Below are 13,878 nucleotides of genomic sequence, written 5' to 3'. Positions count from 1 at the left end.
ATTCATATAACTACACTACTTATACGTCTTTATGCATATGGCATAGTCACACGCACGCATGTGGTAGTGGTAAAACAGTGTAACCAGTGTAAATGCATGTCTGTACCAACTGGTGAACTTAGAGAGACAGTAGTGGTAGACATTATTGTATCCTCCTAATCCATTGAAGTGGCTGAGATAAGTCAACATTGTCGATGAGACCTCAGAGCAGACAGTGTGGCTTTTCCTGATGGGACAACCAGTTACTATTTTTGGATTTTTTCCCCCAAATTTTCCTTGATTTTAAGAAAAATTATTTTTGGTAAAATTACCGGAAATACGGGAAAATTGGAAAATTCCGTTAAATTACCTTCTTAAAATAGCCACTTGTAGCAACATCAATCACGTTATGAGCTTTTGAATAGTGGGCTTAATTTTAAACCAAGCGTGTACATAAAGATTGGCATCTATTTTTTTGTCAGCAAATTTATTCTTTTAGTAGCAAAATTATTTATTTCATCAGCAAATTTATTCTTTTTTTCAGCAAATTTATTTTTTTTAGCAGCAAATTTAATCATTTTTATCAGCAAATTTAGTGTTTTGTATCAGCAAAATTAGTCTTATTTTCAGCAAACTTATTAGTACTCGAACAGCATATTTATTGCTTTCTGAGCAGCAATATTACTGACTTTAAGCAGCAAAAATAATTCTTTTGCAGCAAATCCCTGGCAGCAAATTTATTACTTTGTAGTCAGCAAATTTATTGTTTTGTAATATGCACTTTTAATGCCTTCGAACAGCAAAATTAATACCTCGAAGTTATTGCTTTTTGTCAGCAAATTTATTAGTGTTTCAATTGCAAATTTATTTTTTTATAAGTAGGAAAATTACTATCTTCAATCAGCATATGTCCCGCAGTAGGACATATAAAATTATATCACTAACACCACTAACACGAAAACGTCAACTCAACAAGCGACGAAAAGTAGAACTTTCCGTTGCCTTTATTGCGAAAAACGTTGTACACAACTCGGTGATAGATCTTTTAGGCACACGATGTGTATTGTCACGCTCGACCTGCGGTATCGAGTGACAATCTACACACCTAGTGCCTAAAAAAGCATTTATCCCTCGATTTGAATGGGGCTTCGTAATTTCGCTATGCGTAATTTCTAGGATGCACACCTTTCATAATAATTTCACTTTAACTAAGTTTACGGATCGCTCGGCGTGTTAAAACGCTCTTTATGGGCAATGAATTACACAGACTAATTATTAGACGAGGCGAGAGAAAAAAAATTAACTCCTAAGTTACCGACACCGTTCCGGCGCCCGGCTCGCATTGCGGCCCTCCGCTTCGCTCCGGGGCAATGGGCCGGATCGCTCGGCGTGTTAAAACGCTTTTTAAGTGCAATGAAAATTGGTAACCATTTCGTAAAAAGAAATGAATTGTCCGTGTAGTGTCAATAACTATTTACGTTGACGTAAGACGTGAAATAGTAATTTCTGCAGCTAGTTGCGAAAAGTGGTAGTTTGTGTCACTAGATGTAATGTTATCAGACGTGCGAAGCGAGCGAAGCATGTGACAAAAACTACCACTTTCACAACGTGTTGCATACAACGTTTTCTGCAACCAGCTGCGAAAAATGAACTTTTGAAAATTGTTACACTGCGATTATATATCTCAATAGCCGAATGGTTAGAGGTGTTGCTCGATAAGCATTGGGTTTTGGTGTCCATTTCACCACTAGTGACGAAAAGCATATATGAAAATCCATTTCACCAAAAATAGATAAAAAATAGATAAAATAAACAATTAATTTTGCTTATGACAAGAAATAAATCTGCTGACAAAAGTAGAATAAATTTGCTGTTGCAAATCAATAGAATTGCTGTTAAAAAATAGCTAAACTAAACAATTAATTTTGCTGATGACGAATCAATAAATTTGTTGACAAAAGTATTAACTTTGCTGATAGAAATAAATAAATTTGCTGCTAAAAAATAGCTAAAAAAATATTTAATTTTGCAGATTGCAAAAAAATAAATGTGCTGACAAAATAAGATTAAATTTGCTGTTTCAAAAAAATAAATTTGCAGACGAAGAATTAAATTTGGTCACAATAGCAATAAATTTGCTGAACTAAAAGAATAAATTTGCTGATAAAAAAGAATAATTTTGCTGACAAAAAAACATTTCCCCATAAAGATTCAATCTCTTACTTCTTTTAATCATCGCATGTTTGCATACCAGGTCTTGTACTTCTTTAGTTAAACGGTTTTAGAGCTTTTTTTTAGCAAACCGATAAGCTCTCAATGTATATCTATGCATAGAATCAGTGATGATGCAAGCATGCACACAAGCTTTATGTATTTTTTTTAGGAAAGATCTATACGGCCAAACCGCATTAAGTCGAATTTCATTGGTAAAAAAGTTCATTAGACAAAAGATTGGCTCCAAACCATGAAGTTTTACTTCTTTTATTTTAATTAAGAAAAATTGGATGCAATTAACCCAATCAGAGATACTCTGTGCAGGGTCGGATTATTCTTAGTCTCAATCGGTACTGCTAGCGGGACGCTTAAATTGCAGAAAGGAGAACAGAGAGTTAAAAGTGTATAGCATGATGTGATGATCTTCCAGGAAAAACTTGAAAAATATAGGAAAACTTCAAAATATGAAGGAAACTTTAGGAAAATATGGAAAAAACCAGTTCATGTCTTCAACCGTTATGAATTATTGGTTTTAAACGGAGCTAAATCGATGAAATTTCGTTTTTCTTATACTTCGCTATAGTGGCACGTACATTTCATCCAGTTCATAAGCAGTTAATGCGACACAAACTTGAAATCGACCTATATCGTGATAGTAGATAGAAATATTTTTTTAGTGTTCATAATACCATTGTGCATGTTATATTAATCCGACCCGGCCCTGGCTCCTAACAATACTAAATAGGATGTAAGCTACTCAAGTTTTGATTAACTATGTAATGATTACACCGTCAATAGATCACCACAAACAAAAAATCAATTAAGACGACGACGAAACCAATCGATTATATCATCAAAGTTAGACAGAGTCTTTCGACTGAAACTGTAATGTATGTGATGATGACGAATGAATCATAGTCAAAAAAAAAATATCTGTCTTACCCACATGTTGAAGGAACTGGTTCCATTCTGTATATAAATTTAGCTAATAATTAAAATTGTTTCGTAGTTGTTTTGTGATTCTGATGTGTAGTATTTTGGAGAGGTATGATATTCAAGATCTCCTCGAAGACGATGGGAATTTTTCGACAAGATTTTTTAAAAGACATTCGACAACGACGAGGTATTACTTGATAATCCTGTTCTGATTTCTTCCGTAGATTTATACCGAATCAAATCTGAAATGTTAAACAATCACCAGGTTCATTCATAAAAATGCCAAAACTTCAGCATTTGAACAGATCGCTTTTAATCACCTCCATAAAATTCATTCACACTTTACTGGTATCTCAAATTTCGATATGACGATTGTGTTGTTGATCAAACATGTTCTGTGAACACATTTAAAAATTAATTAAAAATTCACGAAGCGTTCGATAGTACTTCTATTTGCCAAAAATCGATCGAAAAAAAACATTCGTTCGGGTATGCAATAGTAAATTGGGATACAATTTCCTTCCTGTTTATTTTGTTCCAAACAAAGTGTAGCTCAACGGCGAAACATAATTTTTTTTCCGTCAAGGTTTTAGCATTTAATAGAAGCTAAAATTAATTTTTTTTCCATTTTGCTTTTATAAATTGCAGATTTCTTAACATATTGTAGCAAAATGGTTTTTGCTTTGTTGTTTGGCGTGTTTTGTTGTTGTTTAGCTCAAAACCTATTGTTATTTTACGTCTAACCTCGATGCATATCTAGCATACCATAGGCATTGTATGTACACGGCGCGATAATAGAAACGATATTAGTGGGATGTCTGTCTATTAATTTTGTGCTTCTAATTAATGCTTCATTTGCATCACCACTAAAGGAGAACATATTTGTTTTGAGATTTTTTCTGTTTAATTATAAGCCAAATTCATAATGGAAAATGTAATAAATCTCTTCGATAATGCCGTTGGCTCAATATTCTGTTTTTATGTTTCATTTTAATAAGGTCACTTGATGCTACTCTGATTAGATGTTGTTTGTTGGTCGATGTTTTTAATTTGCAGAGCGAATGGATTTGTTATCTTTGTATCTGCATTACCCTTTGAACGGATGAGCCTAGGCTGAGATTTTGTTTAAGCAATTAGACTAGGATTGTAATGAATTTCTTGTTCTGTGCGTAAACTCGACTTATGAACTTTGTATCCCTAGCTATGTAAATAACTAGTAGCCTGTCGGATTGTCTACTAAAATAAATTTATTTTGAAAATTTGTTGTAAGGAACCATAGAAGATGGCTTCAACTAAATTCTAAGATCTAAAACTTTTAACATTTTAGAAACGGCAGCGTGTCGCAATATAATCATTGAATCTATGTTCCTATATGCTTTAAGTATCGCGTACTGTTCGACATACAATCTATTACTTCATTCGTTGTCACACAATATTTTTCTATATAAAAATTCATTTCTCAGAGGCCTTCACTTATTTTATTGGTTGCAGTCGATAACAGATGATTAACCATTTATGGAAGGAAGATAAGTATTCGTCGACCTTTCAGAGGCAGTGAAATTTCAACATGAATTTGCTTCAGCTGTTTTTCATGTGATCCACACAAACAATCAAAACTGTTTCTACGTCTTTATACGGTTTTACCACTACTACGTGCGTGCGTCTAGCAGCTTCAACCGTATCAACAAGTTTAAACACCTTTGATTGTATTGGTGATCAGCTGAAATACAGCTGAGGCAAATTGATGCTGAAATTTCACTGCCTCTGACTATACTTGAAAACTAGAAATTGGTAAAACAATCAATTGTTCGCGGAAAGTTTTCTCATTCTCATCTTTACATTCGTCAGACCAGATTTTCGTTTCATGATTCATTCCATTTTTTTTTTGAACAATTATCTTAAATCAAATTTTATTTTAATGATTTTACACCGAGGCTACGCTTTTAATGAAGTCATTCTTTTTCTTCAAACAAACGGCTGTGAATTACCATCATTCGGTTCCAAATATATTGTAAAGATCATTACAGTTCCTTTAAATTAGTGACTCGACTATGTGGTTAGTACTGGTATTTTCCCATATTCGAAGCATATGTTTTACGGCAATCAATATGCGTGAACGCTGTACGGTCTATCGGAGTACATATTTTTCTGGCTATAAAATTGATGCTTCGAAAACTTTAAAATTGATTCAACCTCGATCATACCGTTATAGAAAGAGAAAAATGACCTGAAAACCTCTATGCCATATAAAGCATTAATAATGCGATATCGATAATAGAAAAGATGTAAAAAAATAAACTTTAACGATAACATTTTCGTTAATATTGGAGTCTTAAAAAAGTGTATTCTGATTATGATGATGAAGATGAGTCTCGCTATGATCAACATTCTGATAATCTTATGCATTGTCGTAGAAAAAAAAATTGAAAATGTTAAATTCAATATAAATTAGCATATTGCAAATGTCAATGTGCCGTTGAAATGTGTATAATAGGTATGCTACATCACTGCCTGTTGCTTTTTCGAAATTTCAGGTAGACCTGTTGCTATTAGATTTTGAATGTCAGACAGTTTATTCGTTGTTATCATGTTAGCAAGCTCGCACACTTTGTGGGGGAAAAACCTTGCAAAAATCTGGCTTAGAGATGAAATGGTAGGTCCTTCACGATACTATGAAAGATTGGTAAAGTTTGAAGGAAGTACACAATGTGTACCGAGAGAAAGTTAAAAACTTCTGTTATCGTGTACAATACAACCTTTGCTTATGGAAGACCGTAGCGTTGGAGAACATAGAACATTACGTTCTCTTTTAAATTTGTGTCAAATCAGCGCGTTGTCCAACATTTGACAAATTCGTAGGACCTAGGATGAAACTAAATTTATTGTAAAAGATTCGGAAGGTGAAAATAGTTCTGGTTGTTTCACTTTGCTTAGATGCTAAAAGGTATAGCTTGCTTGTAAGACGTATTTTTTTAAGGAAGAGACTATTGGCACCGGGTGCCAATAGTCTCTTTATAATACTGTGGCTAATGGCACCGGGTGCCAATAGTCTCTTTACTATACTGTGGCTAATGGCACCAGGTGCCAATAGTCTCTTTATTATACTAATGCTAATCGCACCTGGTGCCATTAGCCACAGTATTATAAAGAGACTATTGGCACCCGGTGCCATTAGCCACAGTATTATAAAAAGACTATTGGCACCCGGAAAAATTAATTTGAATAAAAAATCCGGGCATTTTGAAAATTAAACTTGTTTTGTACACAATTCTAGGGAATTCATATTTTTACAAAATGTAAGGTAAAAGGCTGATTGTTCAATCCTGAGGAACTCATCGTTTTACAAAATGTAACGTAAAGGTAGTTTGTAATTTAACGTAAAGGCGGATTGTTCGATCCTGAGGAATTCATCCTTTTACGAAGTGTAACGTAAAGGTATCGAACAATCCGCCTTTGCATTACATATCTCAATACGATGAATTCCCTAAGATCAATGAATCTACCTTTACGTTAAATTTCGTAAAAAGAATAATTCCTCAGGATTGAACAATCCGCCTTTACGTTACATTTCGTAGAAAGATGAATTCGCTAGTATTCTACAAAACGCATTTGCGTTATATTTCGTAAAGGGATTAATTCTCTAGTATCGAACAACCCGTCTTTACGTTACATTTCGTAAAAGAATTAATTCCTCAGGATCGAACGATCCGCCTTTACGTTAAATTTCGTAAAAGGACGAATTCACAAAAATCGAACAAACTACCCTTACGTTACATTTTGTAAAAAGATGGATTCCCTAGTATTGTATAAAGTTTAGTTTTCAAAATATTCGGATTTTTTATTGAAATTTAAATTTTTCAGGGTGCCAATAGTCTCTTTATAATACTATGGCTAATGGCACCTGGTGCCAATAGTCTCTTTATAATACTGTGGCTAATGGCACCGGGTGCGATTAGCATTAGTATAATAAAGAGACTATTGACACCTGGTGCAATTAGCCACAGTATAATAAAGAGACTATTGGCACCAGGTGCCATTAGCCACAGTATTATAAAGAGACTATTGGCACCCGGTGCCAATAGCATATTCGTTTTTTTAAGTGTATTTAGTAGTTCATAAGACGTTAGTATGAATAATGCTATACACCACGTTCATGATTCTCAAAGGTTTGAAGCGAGAGGCTACAGTTATTTCAGCGATCAAAGCGATTGCATGTAAAGAGTTGACGATGCTAGGCTGTAGATTTGCAATATTTTCTTAAAGTGAAGCTGTGCTACGTAGGGGATCACAGATTTAAAAATATAATAAATTTCTTCACAATAACATCTTCCAGTTAATGAACACCAAACCAAAACGACCAGATAGAAATTTTCACTTTCGATCGATTAGCAGAGACAAGTTTTCAAATTGACATCATAGTAGCTAATACCCGTTTACATGCCACAATTAGAGCAATCATAACAGCACCGCTTATTAGAGGTATCAGTTCAGTAAGGAAAATATATTCCACAATCATTCCACCAACGAATAAAGTTAGAAGTTAGCTTGCAACACAACCATTTCTTGTACAGAAAAAACTCGTTTTTATTAAAGCAAAATTTGTAGTGTTGACTGTGGTCGACCACTCGCTGATACAATTCGATTGAATACATTCAAGTAATTTCTGTTTTTAAAACGTTTATTTATAGTGTTAAAACGTACTTTTTCTTTTAACCAGCTTGACCACTCCTATAGGCGCTTTTATGAAAAAAAAAATATTTTTTTTTTACATATTTTCATGCTCTATCATTATAATATTACTGTTGCAACAACGAGACAACCTTGATGTTGGCATTTTTTTTCTTTCTTGCTTAATGCTGTTATTGTAAGCTACCACAGTTCATATTTCCTTTAGTTTTTTTTTGTTGTAGTGCTAACTACAATTTTATTATTGGCTAATGCTAGAGACTGGCAAAAGAGATTTTTATTTACTTCGTGTGGTTTTATCATATCTTAAGTTTGTCAGACTAATTTGTTAAGAATTTTATTAATTACCAGCAATTTGCAAACGTACAATACTTAAATGGTGTTCGAATGTTTTTTTTAGTCTCCCTAGTCAAAACACATCATTTTCTGCACAGACTTTTAAAGCGAAATTATGCAGCACAATTCAGTAATTTCTTTGAACAAGCAAAAAGATTTGAGTCCATCCCGAGGGGGAAAGTACTTCAAAATAATAACAAAAAGAATTTAACCCTCTATCTGTCCTAAGAGTTCTCTTCAATGATATGCAAGTGAATTATGAAAGTAGATTTAAAAAGGACCACTAGTGTCACGACAGAGTAAAGTTAACCAGGCAAGAGCGCTGATTTGACTAGGGACCTGAATAATCTAGTAGCCCATATTTTTTGCGAATAAAACCTTTCAATTTATGCCAGTGTTCATTTGAGTTCATTTTCATTCAGTGTATTAGGTCCCTTACTTGACGTTTCGAAAATGAACCGCTCTTGTTTGGTTTATTTTACTCTGCCGTGCTAGTGTTGGAGTACCACTGGTTTTGCTCGGGACAAATTATTTGAATATTTTCACGCGTCAAAAATAACTTTTCCTCAACTTTCAAGTCTCTAGGACTTTTCGACTAGCTTCAAAGAGACAAACCACCAAAAAAATATTAAACTTTATATTATAGACTATGTGGAGGAATTTGCCATAATCACGATAATAACATCGATAAGCAGTCCTGAGCAAAATGATTGGCAAACTAATGAAGTAAAAGATTTATCAAAAATACATCATTGCCTAGATTATTTCGTTTCTATAAGGAAAATTGACTAAATTCTATACGAAAACTTAAAAAACTTAAAAATGATAAGCGAAGCTCGGGTGCCGATTTCTTTTTTGTTTATGTGAAGAAATTGTCGTCTGGTCTTCCCTCGCAAAAGACCTCCTAATGAAAAGTAACCTTTTCCGGTACTTTGTTTCGATTTCGAAATCACACTCAATGTCTTGGCAAAAATGTATCAAGGCAAATTGCTGAAAAGAATATTGAGACAAGTTGAATTTAGAGGTTGAAGACTGTCAAGAAAATTTTATTTTAAATTACAGTTAAAGTTGAACGTCTCATACAAACATGTTGCTTGTACGGGTGAAATAAATTTGGTTGACGTTAACCGTATTTACCTGCTAGTAAAAATCTGAAAAATTAGACTGAGGAAATGCCTGAACCTACTTTGTGTTCGTTCAATGTTTGAAGCTTATCCATATCAAATGTCAAATCTTATTACTGGTTACGTACGGCTATCATATGTTATCGCTTACGACTTCAAAAATAAACGACAACGTTTGACTAATGCAGTCTTATATTGCAATGTAGATGTTCAAATCAAATAAAGGAAAAGATGGAAAATCAACTGATTGAATAGAGTAAGATCAAATGAAGTAGTAGATTCGATGTATTCAAACTGCTGGTATAACTGCCGGACAACACCATGTTAAAGGTTGTGATGCTCAATTGTTTTAAAGACTATTATTGTGTCTCCATATCTAATCTATATGATATATTCATGCACTAATATAACATAATACTGACTGGTGTTTAATCTGATCAATAGCACGGCAATCGGCATGGTATTTTCGTACAAAAAATCCAACTTTCGATTGCAAGAATTTTCGTTTGTTTATTGTTCACCGCTAAATGAAATTCAATTATTTAATTTCTCAATCAGATAAATTTTTGAGTAATAATCTCGAAACAAATGAAAGGTAAAATCGATAGTTAAAAAGCAAAAATGCTCCAATTTCTTCAAAACGAAAACAAAACTGAAAGAAGACAAAAAATGTAGCTCTACTTTCGCGACTCGACAATGTCGACATAATACTACACACGCACTCTCGTTTCATTTTTAACACTTCCTCTTCCTATGTATATTAAGCGGATCGGATTGTTAAATTCAAAAGATTTTTTGGCACCTTATGATTCGATCGATATGTGTAACCATTTTAATTAAAGAAATAAAATCTTTGTCAATACAATGGCGAAGAAAACCATTTTTTTTGCGAGCTGTAGGTATACAACACCCAGCAGTTAGCTGTAGGTATATATCATAATGGTATCTCATACTTTAGATCCCGTTTTTAGTGAATCACCTTGAGAAATAAAATCAGCTCTGAGTTGTATATGCATGAAATAAAAAAATCACTCTCAATTCAAGTCGCTGGCTCTGCGTTATATGCTACAGTCGTTGAACATACAAACTTTACACTTTAATTTCGTTTTCATTTTCAAGAAATAAATGACTGTCGATTGTAGGTACGATATATAAAGGTCAACATTCTTATTCGTAGTAATCATCGATCTTCACCGTCGAAACGCGTTCTTATTTTAATAAAAAATGGAAGATTAGAATTAAGATCCGTTTAGAGTTAGATATTCCGTTAACTTGGTGATATTGGAGTGGAATAAATCTTGAGAGTACGTTTATAGGAATGACATACGTCAACTAATGTCTAATAGTACGTACGGTGCTCCATAACTCTTGGAGTCGCTCATGAGCCTCATAAGGTTTAAAACCTATGCCATATTATCACATTACCTGAGACAAAAAAACATTTGTTCTTCAAAAGTCCGAACTGGCGTCAGAATGAAGGTATTAGTGTTAATGTGAAAGTTCAAAGATTTACTCTAATTGGTCAGGCCTATCGCTACAATTTTTATAAAAATCTTCAACTGGCTCTAATACCTTAATTTTGCCACAGTCTTCAGCTTTTTACGATGTGTAACAGTGTAACGGCCGAGATATACACTAGACCTGCACTTGGTTAGGGCTTTTCTAGGGCTCAAGATCAAAAAAATGCACTACCAATGTTACAATGGATCGGTTGACATGACATAGGTTGCAAACCGTGAAAAGTGTTGTAGGACAGCGGACTATATAGAAAATTTAAAGCTAAGTGCAAGAAATAGTTTTCAGTGCCTCTGCAGGTCGCTTTCGCGTTGAACAACGCACTTTTTGCTGTCTTTTCCGCTGATGTCCGTGAGTAATAATTTTGAATGGAAATCGTAATTTGTCCGGTTGGTGGTCTTTCCTCTCAACTAGAAGCAAGTCAAAAACCAGATTCATTCTTTAAGCAAACAACAAAATATAAAAGCAAAACGTGTGGGTAGCAATCTTAGTTTTATGCTTGGCTGAACCGGTAAAGTCCTAGTGCAATAAACGAAAACCGATTTTTTTCAAAGACCACATTTGCTCGACCCACACCTTACATTATTTTAATGTGCGATATATTAAGAGCAAAAACAATATGTTTCCGCAGTCAATACAACGAAACAAAAGTGAAAGACCTGACGAGAAGTCAGCAAATGAGAAAACAAACAAAGAAACTGCGAAAAAAAAAAATTTGATTTGGAAAAGTAAACAAGCAAACAGCAATAGAAATTATGTAAATTATTATAATTACATTTATGTGTTACGTGTGATAGTTTTACTGACTCTCTTTTGTTTGTAATAATATACCCCGGGCCGATAAGTTCACATTGTCTGTCTGTTTCTCCAATATTTTTTTTTCTTTCTTCTCTTTTCTGGTAATCTAATTTATTTATCATTTTTTTCAGGCTAGAAGCAGCAAAACACGGGCATGTCTGACATCAGGCATCGTCCGCTTGGACCGGGTGGTGATGATGAGGACTTTACAGACAACGAAAGTGCTCCACTAACACAGGATTTCTATGGCGGCAGGTAAAGTCGATGACATTTTTTGAAAAACTTTTTTTTTTGTGAAACCTTTTATTGCCTGCTCCATGCGAAAGTCTACCATTACATGGCAGTTTTGAGTCTGCGATCCGTATATTTTCCGTTCTATTCATTTTACGTGCTAAACATCTCTCGCAATAAACCTGAATACATGGATGCTGATACGGAACTCATTTATTGATACTTTGTGATACTTATACACTCGTCTATTTTGGAGGAGCACGCTTCCGTAACTATTTCTTAAAAGGTTCAATTGTATACCTCGACTCGGCCCTACACTTGTCGAAGTGACAGTTACCGAAGGTTGTTCCTCAAAAAACACACTTGTGAGTCTGCTTTTATCATAAATTGAATTGTTGCCTCATGTAATGGATTACTTTCGCAGCATCCAATATAAATTACTATTAAGTGGAAATGGAAGTCTTTTCGGAAATTCATTAACCTATTCATGTCAGGTGATGGTGTCATCATGACATGATCATAACAGATTTCAACAGAATTGCGATTTTTTAAGTGTTTTTAAGTGATTTTGGAATCTATTACTTCATTTAATCTAAATATTTTCAATCGATTATTTTAAATCTTTCACTTTATTTTGTTGATCGTGCTCTTTGCAATATAAAACCGCATTAGTCCGAGCATGTCGCTTATTCATGAATTCGTTATCTATAACAGATGATAACCGCCCGTATATAAAAGAAATTGAAGATTTTGGAACTTATCAAATTACCGGTAACCCGTTCGTGAAAGCTTTTTATTTTCGCAACACTTTACCACTTTACACCTTGATGAAGATCTACCTTTAAATTTCGTACACAAATCAAACTTGGCTCATGATTCAACTTCAATAAACGTCAGTCTCTTTCAATGGCTCTGATTTTTGCATTAATTATATCGATACCAATTTAAAATGTGAAGGAAAACGCAGCGCAATACCCTCGGAAATACCCTCGAAATGATTGTATTGTTTAGGTAGAAATACATACGAATTCAATTTGAAAGCAAGATATTTTTACCTCTATTTGTACCGGTATAACCATTTACTTTGGGTGTTAAATTCATTGGAAAATATTGTTCGCTGGTAAAACGTACTTTGATCAATAAACAATTGGTAAAGACATTAACAGCAGGAACTGTTTTTATTTTTATAAATTCTGATGGTCAACCGCTTTGAAATGACAGAAACAAGGTGTGACAACGCGGTACCTATGTTGTTAATTAAGTGTAACAGTCGATCGGTGACTCAATAAAACATTTCGAATTTTAATAAACGAAAAGATTTTATTGAGTTGAATTCCATTTAAATTATGATTTTGATCAAGGAATTTTCGTCTTCTTACTTGTAAATTGACGATTAGCAACTGTCGTATAATACTTCTGAGAAAATGCAATTCTCTCATCATCGCCACACTTTGCGTTTTCTTTTGGTTCGTAAATTTATGTTGAAAATACCATCAAAATATTTCTTTGTTATTATGAACATTGCATTTTGTTGCATTATTGAAATGCATTTACTTTGATACGAAAACAAAGGGAAAACAGAATTCCGAGATATTAATTTCTATTCAAACGGTGCAATAAAATTAATTAAAATGAAAACTGATTTTGAAAACTGAAGAAAAGACAAAATTTATTACGAGTTTGTTCCAATTCTCATCGGTTGGTTGAGAGTTATTTTGATTTGAAATTATTGTTGATGGAAAGAATTTATTTCGAAAGTTGTCGTTAAAAATGAATTTCTTTTAATTCATAAATATTTGCTTTTCCAATTTCCCAGACAAAACATGGAAAAAAGTTCAGCTCATATTTCCGAACCAGGTTTCATGTGGTGTATTTTAATTGTTAAGAGGTGTCATGCAATCCTAAAAAATCTGATGATGAAACTGGATTAAATTTGACTTCTTGACGAACCTTTCGGTAAAAATAAATCAACTGGAACGCTCATGAGAAACTAGTATTCAATCGAGGTATAATCGATTAATCTGTTACTTCTTTTGTTCAAATTGTCGTCTAATTTTTG

The 13,878-nt window shown here is 33.7% G+C and overlaps 2 protein-coding genes across 7 annotated transcripts in view; both read left to right on the top strand.

The window, feature by feature from the left end:
* Window positions 1-13,878, top strand: part of LOC119076869 (odorant receptor Or2-like) — a 200,995-nt gene that overhangs the window by 25,638 nt on the left and 161,479 nt on the right. The gene's annotated exons all lie outside the window — the stretch shown is intronic.
* Window positions 1-13,878, top strand: part of LOC119076809 (chitin synthase chs-2) — a 34,511-nt gene that overhangs the window by 2,068 nt on the left and 18,565 nt on the right. For all 6 annotated transcript variants that reach the window (XM_037183792.1, XM_037183793.1, XM_037183791.1 and 3 more), the window contains exon 2: window positions 11,720-11,843. In XM_037183792.1, the coding sequence (XP_037039687.1) occupies window positions 11,743-11,843 (101 nt within the window). In that variant the 5' untranslated portion in view covers window positions 11,720-11,742. The remainder of the gene's footprint in view (window positions 1-11,719; window positions 11,844-13,878) is intronic.

Source organism: Bradysia coprophila, unplaced genomic scaffold (assembly GCF_014529535.1).
Source record: "Bradysia coprophila strain Holo2 unplaced genomic scaffold, BU_Bcop_v1 contig_232, whole genome shotgun sequence".
NCBI classification, from domain to species: Eukaryota; Metazoa; Arthropoda; class Insecta; order Diptera; family Sciaridae; genus Bradysia; species Bradysia coprophila.
Note: the sequence above shows the minus strand (reverse complement) of the source record. Positions and strands in the feature narration are given on the sequence as shown.